Raw genomic sequence first — 16,769 nt, forward strand, 5'->3', positions numbered from 1 at the left:
AGTTGTGAGTTTATTTTTGTATTATTTATTATTGTATTGTTTTTGCCCCACCCTCTATCCTTCTCCTTTGCTTTGTTTTTGGTTCTTGGTGTTGGAAAGCAACGATGTGAGATGGGAGCAGAATAAAAGGAAACAATACTCTGTATAAAATGCACCTCGCGTGTCTTCCAGGTAACTCTTACGGACCAGAAGGCGCTTTTTCTCAACCCCGCCCACGTCTAGCCTCGCACGGACTTAGCCCCGCCCCTCCGCTCCTGTCCACAGGAGCCCTCCTGGGAGGGAGGGGCCTTCGCTGCAATACCACAGTCAGCCACTGGGAGGAGGCAGAGGCCGCAAGTGCCAGAGGGCCTTCTCCAACGGCGGAGGGGGAGGAAGCGGATAAGGCGGGATCTAGCGCGCACGTTACGTCAGTACGTGCGAGCGTTAGGGCTGGGTCTCCCGACTGGAAGGTGGGCTCTTCCAGCGCGTGCCGGAGGTTGGGAAGCTCTCGGTTGGGTTCGCGAGTTTGGACCTCATGGCGGAGATTATTCAGGAACGCATAGAAGATCGACTCCCCGAATTGGAACAGCTGGAGCGCATTGGACTGTTCAGTCACGCGGAGATTAAGTGAGCTGCGGAGGAGGGAGAGCTGGGCGGCGGGGGCGGTTCCGGCGTGGTGTCTGAGTGGCGGGGACAGGGATGGCGCTCTGTGGTGTGTCTTTCCTGGCGTGGCGGAAGCCCGTCCCCGGACTTTGATGATGCCCACCGTTAACTTCTCGCTTATTGCAAGGGGATCCGTCCCACAAACGTACTGACAGCTCTTCACGGAGCCAGGTCTTGGGACCATGAAAGTGATAACACCGCGATCTCTGCTCCTCCGGAGCTGACTGCTCTGTGTGCTGCGGGGAGGCACGAGTGGACCTTGTGGTTACAGGGTGGCTGCCGTCGCTTGCTCATAGAGAGTGTTCTGCTCTAGACTCGGGGAGGGAGGGCGAGGGAGCCCGGCGCAGTAGATACATCTTTGCAAGGCGTGAAGCAGGGACCACTGAATGTAATTTCCTGTTCTAGCCCAGGGCCCAGCCAACAATGTCTGGCACAAAGTGGGCATTCAGTAATTTGTTAAAATTAAGTTTAATGGTTTTAAATGTTTTTTTTTTTGTGTGTGACCATTTCTTCATTTGACAATGACTGTGAATGTACTGTGGGTTCTTTAAAGTAAAAGAACTATGGGATCTTTAAAGTAAACATTGGTAATGAAACGCAACATATGAGTGTGAACTCTTAATAAGGGCTCAGTAAATGTTGTTATTAACTAGAGACAATTATTGGCCTTGCCCATCTTGCATTAAATTCTCCTAAGGAATGTGTGTGCATTCCTTAGCCAAGTACAGTGAGTTTTCTCCCATAAGTTCATTGTAGAGATAATAAACCTTTACACATAGAGACAATCTAGGGTCTTTTTTTTTTTGCTTTAATCCTCACCGGAGGATATTTTTTTCCATTGATTTTTAGAGAGAGTGGAAGGGAGAGAGAGGAAGACACATTGATTGGTCGCCTCCCTCATACACCCAACTGGAGTTAGGGATTAAACCTGCAACCCAGGTGCCCTTCAGTTCCAGGGCCTACACTCTAACCAGGAGCCACAGAGGCCAGGGCTAATTTTTTTTTAGTCTGCATGTTGGAGACTCAGAAGTAAGAGGAATTTAGAAAAGAGGTTGATTATGATTAAAATGTAAGTGACCTGAATTTGGAGGAAAAGAAATTTTTATTCATGCCGCATATAAGTTATGTGAAGTACTTAAAATTATTTGCTTTGCTGGTGGGAATGTTAATGGTCCTGGCAGTCAATTAAGATGATTTTCATGAAAGTTTTAAAATATATCCTGATATATTGCTTCTTGGCCTTTTGGCTAAGATCAGGTGTAAAAATATATCCTGATGCCCTTAAGAACACAGAAGTAATCATGTAAGAGAATACTTGCTTATGAAGAATAATTATTTGGGAATTACATGTTTTGGTAAATATGTTTTAAATATATTAAAAATTAAGAAACTTAATAAAGCCCGCAGAGTTATTTTAGTTTTTCCCTTTTCAAGTATTACATTTTAAATGGCTTTCTCCTCAGGGCTATCATTAAGAAGGCTTCAGATCTAGAATACAGAATACAGCGAAGAGCTCTTTCTAAGGAAGACTTTATTAATTATGTTCAAGTAAGTGAGTAATTTTATTACCTTTTAATCTCACAGATTTTAAGTTAATAATAGAATGGCCAGCTTGATGTCATTTTCAATAAAATTTTAGAACTGATGATTAGACAGGTACCTTCGGAATAAAAACAAAGGTGGTTTGGGAATAACATTGCTCCACTAAGGCTTTAGTTCTTGGAAAACTTAACTTTTTTTTTCTTTTGTGGGGTTAGTGGATCAGAGACTGCCAAAGACACATTCTATCAGGATTTCAGCAAGAAATTTGACAGACTAGCTCTTGTGGGAAAAGTAGAGGAGAATGAGTTTGATGATAGTAGCTGGTTAGAAAGAAGGTTAATACTTACATGTCTGTAAGTCTGTCAGTTTAGAAAGATGTATGCTAACAAGATTCTTCTGTCCTGTAAATAAATGCAAGATTTGAGTGAAGATAAAATGTACATGCTAGGCCCTGGCCGGTTTGGTTCAGCGGTTAGAGCATCGGCCCGCGGACCAGAGAGTCCAGGGTTCAGTTCCCCCTAAGGGCACGTACCTTGGTTGCGGTTTTGTCCCTGGCCCCTTGTTTGGGTGGCAACCAGTTGTTGTGTCTCACATTAATGTTTCTCTCTCTTTCTCCTTTTCTATCTGAAGATAAATGCAAAAATGTCCTCGGGTGAGGATAAAAAAAAAAAAAAATTTTCAGATAGGAGAGAATAATTAATAGTGGATGACAAAAATCAGGATTCAGAAAGAACCCAATTACAAGATGAAATGTTGTAAGACTTAAGGAAGTGGGCCCAGTCCCCAGTGGGGGCATGCAGGAGGTGGCCAATCGATGTTTCCTCTCATCATTGTTTCTATCTCTCTCCTTTCCTCTCTCTAAAATCAATAAAGAAAAGAAAAAAAGAATGATAAAAAAAAGTTAATGATGAGTAAAAATATGGAGTGATGAGTACAATATGATACCATTTATGTAAGGTTGAAAAGCACTCGCCCTGGCTGGTTTGGCTCAGCGGTTAGAGCGCCAGCCTGCGGTCCAGAGAGACCCGGGTTCGGTTCCCGCTAAGGGCATGTACCTCCGTTGCAGTTTGTCCCCGGCCCTGGTCGGTTGTGCAGGTGGCAACCACTCCATGTGTCCCTTTCATGCCAATGTTTCTCTCTCTCTCTCTCTTTCTCTCTCTCCCTCCCACTCTATCTGAACAAAATATCAAAAAAGTGTCCTCGGGTAAGGATTAAAAAAAAAAAAAAACACTCAAGACAGGCCAGGTAGGTGTGGCTCAGTGGATTGAGTGTTGTCCCATGGACTGAGAAGTCCCGGTTCAATTCACAGTCAGGGTACATGCCCAGGTTGTGGGCTCAATCCCCAGTAGAGGGGGTGTGCAAGAGGCAGCCAGCCAATGTTTCTCACATCGATGTTTCTATCTCTCCATTCCTCTAAAAAAAAATAAAACAATAAAAAAAAATGTACTCAAGACAGCATTATAACAAAGTTCAAAGTCATGCTTGGGAGTGATAAAGTCAAATCAAGATACAGTCGACCTTCGTTTATCTCAGTTAATCAGTTCTAGATTCTACCATGATAAATGAATTTCTGCGAAGTAGGATTCTTTATTTATACACAGTTGTCCCTCGCCACTTCACGCTTTGACTTTCCCAGCTTTACTCAGTGGTGGTTTTTTTCAAATATAGTATAGTATTTGAGAAAAGAAAAAACGGCGATAGTGCCCTGGCCCGTTTGGCTCAGCGGTTAGAGCGTCGGCCTGCGGTCCAGAGAGACCCGGGTTCGGTTCCCGCTAAGGTCATGTACCTTGGTTGCAGTTTGTCCCCGGCCCTGGTTGGTCGTGCGGGTGGCAGCCACTCGATGTGTCTCTTTCACGTCGATGTTTCTCTCTCTCTCTCCTCCTCTCTCTCCCTCCCACTCTATCTGAGCAAAAAAAAAAAATTAAAACGGCGATAGTGTGAAGCTGGGAAAGTCGAAGCGCAAAGTGGCGAGGGACGACTGTAGTCATTTTCTCTGGGGAGGGAGAAGAGTGGAATCAAATATGGTTCATAGTAGGGCTTCACGTTTTTTTTTTCTTTATTGATTTTAGAAAGAGAGGAAGGGAGAGGGAAAGAGAGATAGAAACATCAATGAGAGAGAACATCTGTTGGCCACCTCCTGCATGCCCCTGCTGGGGATGGGCCCACAACCTGGACATGTGTCCTGACCAGGAATCGAACTGGTGACCTCTTGGTGTGTGGGTCAGTGCTCAACCACTGAGCCATACTGGCTGGGCAGGGGGTGCTTCACTCTTATTTGATATGTTTTCTTTGTAAATAAGGTTTGAAGCAAATATAGTAAATGTAGACTTTGATGTAGCTGTGTGGTAACGAGCTGCAGGGGTGTTCTATGTGCTCAAAATATTCCATAAAACAGTTTTAAAATGAAGCATGCAATCTTGTGAGGTTCTGAGCTATCAGTCTTTAATAATCTTCAAGCCAAGGCTTAGAGAGGAATTGTATGGTAGTAGTTTTTAGAGAGCCTTAAAGGTTCTAAGTAGTTCTTTAGAGGGAAGTAAAGAGAGCCAATTAGGCATCCTGTTTGAGCTAGTACAAACCTATTATCAGCTTTATTTGCTTGTGCATCAGCTAAAAATTTTAAAATATTAATTATTAAAAGTTTACACATACTGTTATAGACAAGAAAATTAGATTGATATTTATAAACCTTATGTCTTAGGATTTTAGTAATGTGCTTTCTTTGTAGTTAAGATGTTAGTATACTTGCTAATTTGTGTATTTTTGGGTTTCGCGGATATAAGGTGAATTTTCAGTGAATGCTAGGCATTTACTGTAGATTATGCATCTTGATAGCAAATTATCTTGTTTTATATTTTTGATTTTATTTACTTTATGATTTTAACTAGATGTATTTTTTTTTACATTTAAAAGGTTATAATTTTTCTTGTTTTTCTCTTTTTTTGGGTATGTTTTTCTTCTGTAGTATGAAATTAATCTTTTGGAGCTGATCCAGAGAAGAAGAATTGTAAGTAGATGATTTTCTGGACGTGGGAAAATACAGAATGAACTAGGGTGGCTCTATAGCTAGAACTTGGGTTTGAGAAGCAGTTGGCATTAGTAAATTGCACGGTGATATACTTACAATGTACTTATAATTGGTAATTATTTGCTTTCTCTGTCAGTACTGTTTAATGATCAAGTAGGAATGCTGCTTTGGATAAATGTGATTAAACATTTTTAAAATGTTCCTTTTTAGCGCATTGGGTATTCATTTAAGAAGGATGAGATTGAGGAGTCTATTGTACACCGGGTACAAGGTGTGTTCCGACGTGCTTCAGCAAAGTGGAAAGTAAGTAATCAGAGACTCCTTAACTGTAAGAGATGTGAAGATGTGTATTACACATATTATGACTTGTATATTCATGTGTATTGTTCTCTTTTTTTTTTTCTGTTAATCCTCACTTGAAGATATTTTTCCATTGATTTTGATTAAAAAAAAATATATTTTCTTTATTGATTTTATAGAGGAAGGGGTGGGGGAGAGACAGAGAGAAAGAGAGAGAAACATCAATGAGAGAGAACATTGATTGGCTGCTTCCTACATGCCCCCAGCTGGGGATTTGGCTCACAACCTGGGCATGTGCCCTGGCCGGGAATCGGACTGGCGACCTCCTGGTGCATGGGTTGAAGCTCAGCCAGTGAGCCATACCGGCTGGGCTGATTTTCATTTTTTTTAAATGTGTTTTTATTGATATTTTAGAGAGAGAGGAAGGGAGAGAGAGATAGAAACATTGATGTAAGAGAGAAAAGCGATTGGCTGCCTTCTGCACACCTCCAACCAGGAATTGAGCCCACAACCTGGGCATGTGCCCTGACTGGGAATCGAACCGGGACCTCTCAGTCCATGGGACGACACTCAATCCACTGAGCCACACCTGCTGGGCTCCATTGATTTTCAGATAGAGTGAAAGGGAGGCAGGAGTTGGAGAGAGAGAGAGAGAAAGAGAGAGAGAGAGAGAGAGAGAGGGAAACAGAAACATTGTAGTGCAACACATTGATTGGTTGCCTCACAAACAACCCTGACTAGGGCTGGTGATCAAACCCACAACCCACCATGTGCCCTTGACTGGGAATTGAACTCAACACCCTTTGGTCCATGGGCTGGTGCTGTAACCGCTGAGCCACACCAGCCAGGACTATTGTGTATTCTTAACTTAGGTGTCTCAATACTTATTCTAATGATGGTATCATCACTTGAAATCACTTATCAAACCATTAAGAAAATGTATCTCATTACCTGATAGTTATTCTGTTAGGATGGTGCTCAAAGCAGTGGATTTGACACATAATTAAGGATCAGAAAATTGGGATTTCTTTGAATATATCTCTAAATAAAATATACCAAAGACTTGGATGTGGAAGATAAACGGTTAAAGTAGGGGCAGTACCTCAGTAACTTTATTTTCTTTAAGTTTGGCCTTGGGACTGGGACATAGTATGTGGGAAGCACTTTGGATTTCTGGGAATGACAAATTTTAGGTTGCTATTCTTGATTGAGACCATTAAAAAACTGCATTGAACAAATTGGGTAGACAACACATTTTGTTTTGGAGCATAGTAGGAGGGAGTAGGGAATAGAAAGTGTTATTTTGGTTAAGAGATCTAAGGCCTTGATGAAGAAGAGCCTAATAGGCTGAGGGGGTCTTGTAACATTAGATTTTCTGAAATCTCCATCTGTTTCAAATGTGATTTAGATATAAAGTTCAAATTCAGGCAGCTTATTAATTACATTGCTTTTCTTGCAGGATGATGTTCAACTTTGGCTATCCTATGTAGTCTTCTGTAAGAAATGGGTGAGTATTTGGGCAGCCACGTCTTACTCCCTGTTTCCTTCTTTTTGTTGGTAGGCCTTTTAGGCCCCATCCTTGACCACTGAATTCTGTTTTCTCCAAAGTTGTAGGGTTAGCAAATGGGTAAAAAGCCCAAGAAGGGTGAATTTCAGTGTAAGAACATTTGCATATCTGAATGACTCAATGACTTTCAGTTCAGTTGAAGAGAAAATGATCTTTGTGTGTATTTGTTCATTAAAGTTGAAGAAAACTTAAAATTTTTATTTATTGATTTGAGAGAGAGAGAGAGACATTATTTGTTGTTCCATCCATTAATGCATTCATTGGTTGCCCCTGGTATGTGCCCTGACTGGAGATTGAACCCACAACCCAGGTGCATTGGGACAACGCTCCAACCAACTGAGCTATCTGGCCAGGGCCTAAAAAAAATTTTTTTTTTTTTAATCCTCACCCGAGGACATTTTTGCATGTATCTTCAGATAGAGCGGGAGAGAGAGAGGGAGGAAGAGAGAGAGAGAAACATCGATGTGAGAGAGACACATCGAGTGGCTGCCACCCACATGACCCGCACCAGGGCCAGGGACAGACTGCAACCGAGGTACATGCCCTGAGTGGGAACTGAACCCTGGACTCTGGTTCATGGGCTGATGCTCTAACTGCTGAGCCAAACCGGCCAGGGCTAAAAAAATTTTTTGATGTTAATGTTTATGTAGAGTGGCTTAGGTAGAAGAAAACTATGAGCATCTCTCTGTTTATATGGCAGTAGCAGATCTTGCCCCGTTGGATTTTATTTATTTAGTTACATGTTTTTATTGATTTTTAAAAATTTTTTAGAGAGAAAGGGAGATAGAAACATTGATGTGAGAGAGAAACATTGATTGGCTGCCTCCTGCATGCCCCCTATTGGGGATCGAGGCCGTAACCCAGGCATGTGCCCTGACTGGGAATTGTATTGGGACCTCTCAGTCCATGGAACATGCTCATTCCACTGAGCCAGACCAGCCAGGTTCCCCATTGCATTTTATAGTTAGTAAGTGTATGGGACAGATCACTTAGAGAGTAGTAACAGTGATTTCGCTGTGTAGGAAATATAATTTTTCTTCCTCTCTTCAGGCTACCAAAGCTCAACTCAGCAAGGTATTCTCTGCCATGTTGGCCATTCATTCAAACAAGCCAGGTATTGTAAAATCTTTGTCAGTTCTTTTTCTGCCTTTTATGTAGATTCACACTATTTTGGAATTTATTTTTCCTGATAACCGTAAGAGAACTTAATTTTGAGAACTTGAGCTTAGGCACTTGGCCTCAGCAGATTTGGTTCCTGAATAACTGCTTTTTAGTTCAACCCTGCCTACCATGTACTAGTTTCTATGTCAGGTATTATATCTGTGGGCAAGTAGGACTGTGTTTCTTTTCTAGTTAATGGTAAAAGAAACTTTTTGGTCCCTTGAGGGACATTGAAGGCAGTCATATTTAATGGATTTCTGAACCTTACAGGGAAAAAGATTGATACAGATTTTATTTTTTTATCCTCACCCGAGGACATTTTTCCATTTTTTGTTCAGGTAGAGTGGGAGGGAGAGAGAGGAACAGAGAGAGAGAAACATCGATGCGAAAGGAACACATCGAGTGGCTGCCACCCGCACAACCGACCAGGGCCGGGGACAAACTGCAACCGAGGTACGCGCCCTTAGCGGGAACTGAACCCGGGTCTCTCAGGACCGCACGCCGACACTCTAACCGCTGAGCCAAACTGGCCAGGGCTGATACAGATTTTATAAGAGTGACTGGCCACAGAGTAGGTACTCATGTTCTGTAAGAGAAAGACATCTCCTGTGTATACTCTATGAATGGTACATATTTTTACAGTGGAGGTGCTCCAGCACCTATTCTCAAGTATTAGGCCCAACCAAACATTTTTTGTTTTGTTTTGTTAATCCTCACCCAAGAATATTTTTCCATTTTTTGTTCAGATAGAGTGGGAGGGAGAGAGAGGAAGAGAGAGAGAGAGAAACATTGATGTGAAAGGGACACATCGAGTGGCTGCCACCCGCACGACCAACCAGGGCCGGGGACACACTGCAACTGAGGTACACGCCCTTAGCGGACACCGAACCCGGGTCTCTCTAGACCACAGGCCGATACTTTAGCTGCTGAGCCAAACCAGCCAGGGCTCCATTGATTTTTTTAGATAGAGTGGAAGGGAGGGAGGGAGGGAGGGAGAGAAAGAGAAAAAAACATCGATGTAAATTAATTGGTTGCCTCCTGCACAACCCTGACCGGGGATCAAACCTGCAACCCAGTTTCGTGCCCTTGACTGGGAATTGAATCCATGCCCCCTTGGTCCACAGGCTGATGCTCTGACCACTGAGCCAAACTGGCTAGGGCCCAACCAGACATTTTACAGTACATAAGGCTCAAATAGGCTATATTTGGAACCAATTTATTCAGAAGAATACAGCAGGACAGCATTAAGTGCATTTCTTCAGTAGAGTACTCTTAGCAATTTGGAGGCTAGTAACAGTTCAGGTGTGAGGGGATGAGTGGGTAGAGGAGCCACTCTGGCTTAGAAGACCCATGATGGGCATAGCTTCCAGATATCCTAGCCTCCTAGTCCAGATGTGTGGTTACCAACCGTAGGTCATTTTTACTGAAAGCAATCTTATCTGGTATTAGCTGCCCTTTATTAAGTTTCTAGGGAAATGGTTAAAATGCTAACTCAAGGTTAATTTCCCATGTAGAAGGATAGAAGTTTTTCTTTCTTTCTTTCCTTTTTTTTATCCTCACCCGAGGACATTTTTCCATTTTTTGTTCAGATAGAGTGGGGAGGGAGAGAGAGAGAGAGAAACATCTACGTCAAAGGGACACATTGAGTAGTTGCCACCTGCACAACCCAACCAGGGCCAGGGACAAACTGCAACTGAGGTACATGCCCTTAGCGGGAACCGAACCCTCTATCGCTAAGCCAAACCAGCCAGGGCGAAGTTTTTCTTTTTTAAAGTCTTTGTTCCCAGCAGGTATGATAAAAGTTATTTTTAAAATTATGAGCCATTAAAAAATATGAACTATTTTAAATATAGAGAAAAGAGCAAAACAGCTTTATTTCATTGAGTCTAAAATGCACAATTTTTTCCAGCATTTTATTACTTTTAACATTTTTATGTGACTTAAAGTAATATTGACCATAGATCTGACGAAACAGTAGTATGCACATAATAAATACTCTCAGGTGTTAACATTTACTTGTTTACTTTAGGATACTCCTTGTGATTTTATTTATCTTTTTATTTCATTTTTTATAAGAACAATTTTAATTTTTTTAAGTGTGTTTTATTGAATTTTAGAGGGAGAGGGAGAGAGATAGAAATATTTATTGGCTGCCTCCCGCATGTCCCCCACTGGGGATTGAGCCCACAATTTGGGCATGTCCCCTGATCAGGAATAGAACCAGTGACCTCTTGGTGCATGGGTTGACACCCAACCACTGAGCCACACTGGCTGGTCAACTAACTCTTTGTAATTTTAGATAAAGCAACAATATAATACTTGACATATAACCATTACAAACTCCCTCTCTCCATTTCCTTGTCTTTTGGTAGGTAAAAAAATTCTTTGAGTATTAAAATTGGAGCATTAGTCTTTTTTTTTTGCCTGAGTTGATTACTTTATTAAAATGAAGTCTGATGTTTTTCATTTATAGCTTTGTGGATTATGGCGGCCAAATGGGAAATGGAAGATCGCTTGTCTTCAGAAAGTGCAAGACAACTCTTTCTGCGAGCTCTGCGCTTTCATCCCCAGTGCCCAAAACTTTATCAAGAAGTGAGTGTGTGTGGACGTAACACGGGAGAGTGATGTCTCACTTTGGTCCTCTGGAGACACACATTCTTTAAGTTACAAAAGACTTTGAATTATATAGGGATCTCCTGGAGACAGGGGACCAGAAAGTTACTTTTTGGCCAGTAGTAGTAGGCTTTGACCATGTGCATCTTCCAGGTTCCTAGTGAGAGATTAAAACTCCTACCTGCCCATTATGGTTGGGGGAGATTGGGTACTGGAACTTACTTTTTTTATTTTTTATTTTTTTCCCATTTATCTTCAGATACATTGGGAAAGGGGGAGAGAGAGAGAAACATCGATGTGAGAGACACATTAATTGGTTGCCTCTCAAATGATCCCAACCAGGTCCAGGGACTGAACTGAAACTGAGGTACATGCCCTTGACAGGAATTGAACCTGTGACTCTTTGGTCTGCGGGCTGACGCTCCATCCACTGAGCCAAACTGGCCAGGGCTGAAATTACTCTTTTCAAATTGGGGGGCCAGGGTTCAGCCATCTTTATACTTTTCTTCTTTTTTTTTTTTATCCTCACTTGAGGACATTTTTGCAGTTATCTTCAAAAAGAATGGGAGGGGGAGAGGAAGGAAGAGAGAGAGAGAAACATCGATGTGAGAGAGACACATTGAGTGGTCGCCACCCATATGACCCCAGCCAGGGCCATGGACAAAGTGCAACTGAGGTATGTGCCCTTAGCAGGAACCGAACCTGGGACTCTCTGGTCTGTGGGCCGATGCTTTAACTACTGAGCCAAACTAGCCAGGGCTATTCTTATTTTTTTCTTACTCCTCCCTCCCTATCTCCTTTCTTTCCTCACCCCCCTTCCCCTGGGTCCATTTTGGCTTCTCTTCATCTTTTTCTTCCATTTTCTTCAGATAACTTTCTTTTCGTCTTGGTAGATTTATTTCCCTCTTGGAGGGGTACAATAGAACTATGATGGTCATACTTTTTTTTCTTTATTGATTTTAGAGAGAGAGTAAGGGAGAGGGAGAGAGAGATAGAAACATTGATGACAGAGAACATCAATTGGCCGCCTTTTGCATGCCGCCCACTGGGAATCAGGCCTACAACCTGGGCATGTGCTCTGACTGGGAATCAAACCGGTGACCTCTTGGTGCATGGGTCGATGCTCAATCACTGAGCCATACCGGCCGGGCCATACTTATTTTTTTTTAATTTTCTTATTTTTCTTTATTAATTTTAGAAAGAGAAGAAGGGAAAGGGAGAGACAGAAAGAGATTGATGAGAGAGTATGTTGATTGACTGTCTTCTGCATGCCCCTCACTGGGGATTTGACCTACAACCTGGGCATGTGCCCTGACTGGGAATTGAACTAGTGACCTTTATGTGCATGGGTTGATGCTCAACCATTGAGCCACACTGACTGGGTGTGATGCCATACTTTTGATGAAAGAAGACCAAACAAATGCTGAAAATGGTGTGTTATTGGAAATTGCACACTTTCCTGAGATATTTGTGAGGAAAAGGGAGAAATTGCTGTTTAGGCATCAAATGAAAATTAAGCCTAATGTTTGGAATAACATAGGGGTTGTCATGCTAATTGGTGGTGTAGCTGTCCCAACCATATTTTTGGTCTTGTAGTGATTTATTGATGTTTTATATTGTAGTCTTGTATCCCTTTGTTTTTTTTCTCATTCTGTTAGACTTTTCTTTGTTGCCTTTATTATTTTTATTGAAAAATTATTGTAAGAATAAGAAATAGTCTTCCCTGCTGTTAGGGGGTTATTGTATGGTGTTATTTTTATCTATTTCTTATTTTATAATTTTCCATCACCATTTATCCCTATACCTTCTCTTCTACCTCCACCCATCCCACTGGTGTTATTATTTTACACGTTTTTTGGAGACTTTCATAAATGCTCATACTTGTATTTTCCAAAATGGAAACATTATTGTTTACTCTTAACAAAAGTAAATAGAATTTGTGTATTATAAATAGTTCAGAGAAAACAGTTCTATGAAAAAGTAACAGGCTGTGGCCGGTTTGGCTCAGCAGTTAGAGCGTTGGCCCATGGACCAATGAGTTGCAGGTTTGATTCTGGTCAAGGGCACATACCTCTGTTGCGGTTCATCTCTGCCCTGGTTGGGGTCATGCAAGAGGCAACCAGTCTATGTCTCTTTCACATCGATGTTTCTCTCTCTCCCCCTTTCTCCCACTCCCTCCCTCCTACTCTATCTGAAGATAAATGGAAAAATATCTTTGGGTGAGGATTCAAAAAAATATATAACAGGAATAGTACTCCTATCTTATCACCTATACTTTATGCCTATTATAGGTATTTAAAATAGGTTTTATTTCTGGAAAGTAGAATTCTACTACATATTCTTGTGTTCTGACTTTTTATCTACTGTATCGTGAATCTAGTTCCATGTTAGTATGTATTGATCTATAATTGGTGGTGGTCAAACTTTTTGGTCCTCTTTCAATCTTAAATTACTGAGGACCTCAGAAGTCTTTTGTTTATTGGATTATATCTATCAGTTTTTACTTTATTGAAAATTAAAACCTAGAAATTAAAAATATTTATTTAAAAACAAATTCATGATATGTTAATATAGATCACGTCTTACTACTACTTTTTAAATATGTTTTTATTGATTTTAGAGAGAGGGTAATGTCAATGTCTTTCAGCTGCCTTCTGCATGTCCTCCGCTAGGGACCAAGCCCACAACCTGGGCATCACACCAGCAATCTCTTGGTCCATGGGTTGATGCCCAGCCACTGAGCTATACTGGTTGGGTTAGATTACTTATTTTTAGATGAAAATAGCTCTTTTAAAATAAAATTTAAAAAGAAGAATGGCATTATTACACATTTTTGTTAATCCCTTGAATATCTGACTTAATAGAGAACAGCTTTTCAGATCTTTAGCATTCAGTCTGGGTGATAGGACCCATCATATAGTCTCTGAAAAACTTGAAACTGTTAATGTATAAGAGTAAAAGGCAAGTAACATCTTAGTATTATTATGAAAATAATCTTCACCTTGCAGACCTCCTAAAAGGGTGTCAAGAACTCCTGGATAGCCCAAAGTTACATTTTGAGAATCTCTGATGTACATAATCTGTTCTAATATTTGGATTTTTATAAAACTAAATAATGTTTTTTACTTTACACTAGAAGAGTAACATGCTTGTAGAAAGTCTTGGAGAAAAAAAATCAGAAAAGCAAAAGCACTGAGAAGAAAAATGTTTCATTGAGGACAAATGTTATTCATAATATGATGCATTTTTTGTCTGTGCTAATTTTTCACACAGTGGTAATTGTGTTGTATGTAACATTTTGTAGCCACTTTGAAAATAAGGTAGCCCAGCCAGTGTGGCTCAGGGGTTGAGCGTCGACCCATGCACCGAGAGGTTGCCAGTTTGATTCCCAGTCAGGGCACATGCCCAGGTTGTAGGCCCGATCCCCAGTGAGGGGCATGTAGGAGGCAGCCAGTCGATGTTCTCTCTCATTGATGTTTCTATCTCTACCTCTCCCTTCTTCTCTCTCTAAAATCAGTAAAGAAAACATAAAAAATAAAGTAAAAAAAATACGGACAAGGTAGAATGACATTAAGATTGTAGTACACCATTAGTAAATCATCATTAACTGTTCTAATGCCACACCAGCAGTCTGCTTATTTTATAACATATTTCACTTTCCCAATTGTTGGATATTTAGTTTCCTTTATTTGCTGTCACACCTTTATGTATGAAACTTTTAGGTATTATTCTCTTCTGATCGATTCCTATAAGCAGAATTCCTGGTTTAAAGGGTATAAACATTTTTTTAAAAACTTGTCATTTTAATATATCTTGTAACATAGAATTGAAAATATTAAAAATTCTGGATAACCCAACTTTATGGTACATGTTAATCATGTATTAGTTTATGTACTTGATATTCCATATTTACCATTGATTTTTACTTCAAAATAATGGTAGATTCCCAGGAAGTTGCAAAGACCATACAGTGAGGTCCTGTGTACCATATACTCAGTTTTTCCTGATAGTTACATTTTATAAAGCTATGGTGTAACATCAAAGCCAGGAAATTATTATTGGTATAATGTGTATACATGTCTTTTTTTTTTTCCTTGTATGTAGATTTGTGTAGCCACTGCAATCAAGGTACAGAACTATTCTTCCATCCCAGAGATCTCCCTCCCTGTCAATATTGGCTAGTTTCATAACAAATACATCAGTCCCCCAAACTTTCCCAGATCCAGTAATTATGTGTAAAAAAAGGCATCTTATGTGTTTCTAATGAAAAGAAAATATCTCCAAAGCTCTTCAGTTTATTATTTCTCTTCTGCAGTACTTCAGGATGGAGTTGATGCATGCAGAGAAGTTGAGGAAGGAAAAGCAAGAATTTGAAAAGGCCAAAATGGATGTGGTAAGATCCTAATGTGTTGTCACTTGTTAAAATATCTAGTATTTTGAGCCTGCTTAGGAGTAAGAGAAAATCTTTGAAACAAATTTTTCTAATTTAATGGTATATTTTAAAACTTTAAGATGAGCCTAGAGTTGATTTTAAAAAATGGGCTTACTAATAAAAATTGAATTTTGTGCTTTAAAAAGAGACATTTGGACAAATAGGAGTGGTCCTCAAAATTATTACTGATGGAATGGCCAAATGCTTATCATTAATACTTCATGATTTTATGAAATGACATATTAATGGGTTGAAGGAGCTCAAAAAGGTTGTGGAATGTGTGGTTTCCAGCCTCCTTTCGTTTTTTAGTTATTTACATGACAGAATATATATTTTTTTTATCCTCACCCGAGGACACTTTTGCATTTATCTTCAGATAGAGCAGGAGGCAGAGAGGGAGCTAGAGAGAGAGAAACATTGATGTGAGAGAGACACACTGAGTGGTTGCCACCCACACAACCCCAACAGGGCCGGGGACAAACTGCAACCAAGGTACATGCCCTTATCAGGAACCGAACCCAGGACTATCTGGTCTGTGGGCCAGCGCTCTAACTGCTGAGCCAGATTGGCCAGGGCTAAAACATATATATATATGAAATGTATTTTCTTTTTTAAAAATTGATTATTTAGAGAGAGAGATAGAATCATTGATGTGAGAGAGACACATCATGGTTGCCTCCTGCATGCCCCCTACTGGGGATTGAGCCCACAACTCTCAGTCCACGGGACGACGCTCAATTCACTGAGCAACACTGGCCGGCTGACAGAACAATTTTAAAGAAAGAAGTTTTAGTATGTTAGAACTGAAAACTGAACTTTGCTATCATCTCTTATTGTAGTTTCTAGCTCTGAAATTAAAAAAAAAAATTTTTTTAAATATATTTTTATATATATAGAAAAACATCAATTTGTTCCACTTATTTATTCATTCAGTGATTGATTCTTGTATGTGTCCTGACTGAGGATCTACCCTGCAACCTTGGCATATCATTAGGGTGACACTCTAACCAACCTAGCTGCTTGGCCAGGGCAAAGTTTTTTGTTGTTGTTAATCCTTACCTGAGGATATTTTTCCCACTGAATTTTGAAGAGCGTGGAAGTGGGGAGGAGAGAGAGAGAAACATTGATGTGAGAGAGACACATTGATTGGTTGCCTCCTGCATGTTCCCCAACTGGGACAGGGGAATGAACCTGCATCCCGATTATGTACCCTTGACTGGGAATTGAATCTGAGACCCTGTGGTGCTCGGGCCAACGCTCTAACCACTAAACCACACCAGCCATGGCCAGGGTGAAATTTGTTATCCATATAAAGTCATACAAAGAAGGATCAATAGGGCATGGAAGAGCTGACCTATTCTAAATGGAGAGTGAGGCCTGAAGCTGAGTGACCCTGCACCACTCCAGGAGCCTGAGAAAACAGTTAGAAGATCAATGATCTTGTTTAACTACACGTTACAAATGAAGGAACTGGCCCAGAGAGAGAC

At 40.7% G+C, this 16,769-nt stretch overlaps 1 protein-coding gene across 1 annotated transcript in view; it reads left to right on the plus strand.

Annotated features, from left to right (window-relative positions):
- Window positions 1-399: 399 nt before the first annotated feature.
- UTP6 (UTP6 small subunit processome component) overlaps window positions 400-16,769 on the plus strand; it is a 31,503-nt gene continuing 15,133 nt past the window's right edge. The window contains exons 1-8 of the mRNA XM_036269375.1: window positions 400-606; window positions 2,106-2,190; window positions 5,147-5,188; window positions 5,420-5,512; window positions 6,969-7,016; window positions 8,127-8,190; window positions 10,711-10,829; window positions 15,166-15,243. Coding sequence (XP_036125268.1) covers window positions 515-606; window positions 2,106-2,190; window positions 5,147-5,188; window positions 5,420-5,512; window positions 6,969-7,016; window positions 8,127-8,190; window positions 10,711-10,829; window positions 15,166-15,243 — 621 coding nt within the window. The 5' untranslated portion in view covers window positions 400-514. The remainder of the gene's footprint in view (window positions 607-2,105; window positions 2,191-5,146; window positions 5,189-5,419; window positions 5,513-6,968; window positions 7,017-8,126; window positions 8,191-10,710; window positions 10,830-15,165; window positions 15,244-16,769) is intronic.

This window comes from Molossus molossus, unplaced genomic scaffold (genome assembly GCF_014108415.1).
Source record: "Molossus molossus isolate mMolMol1 unplaced genomic scaffold, mMolMol1.p scaffold_m16_p_19, whole genome shotgun sequence".
Taxonomy (NCBI): Eukaryota; Metazoa; Chordata; class Mammalia; order Chiroptera; family Molossidae; genus Molossus; species Molossus molossus.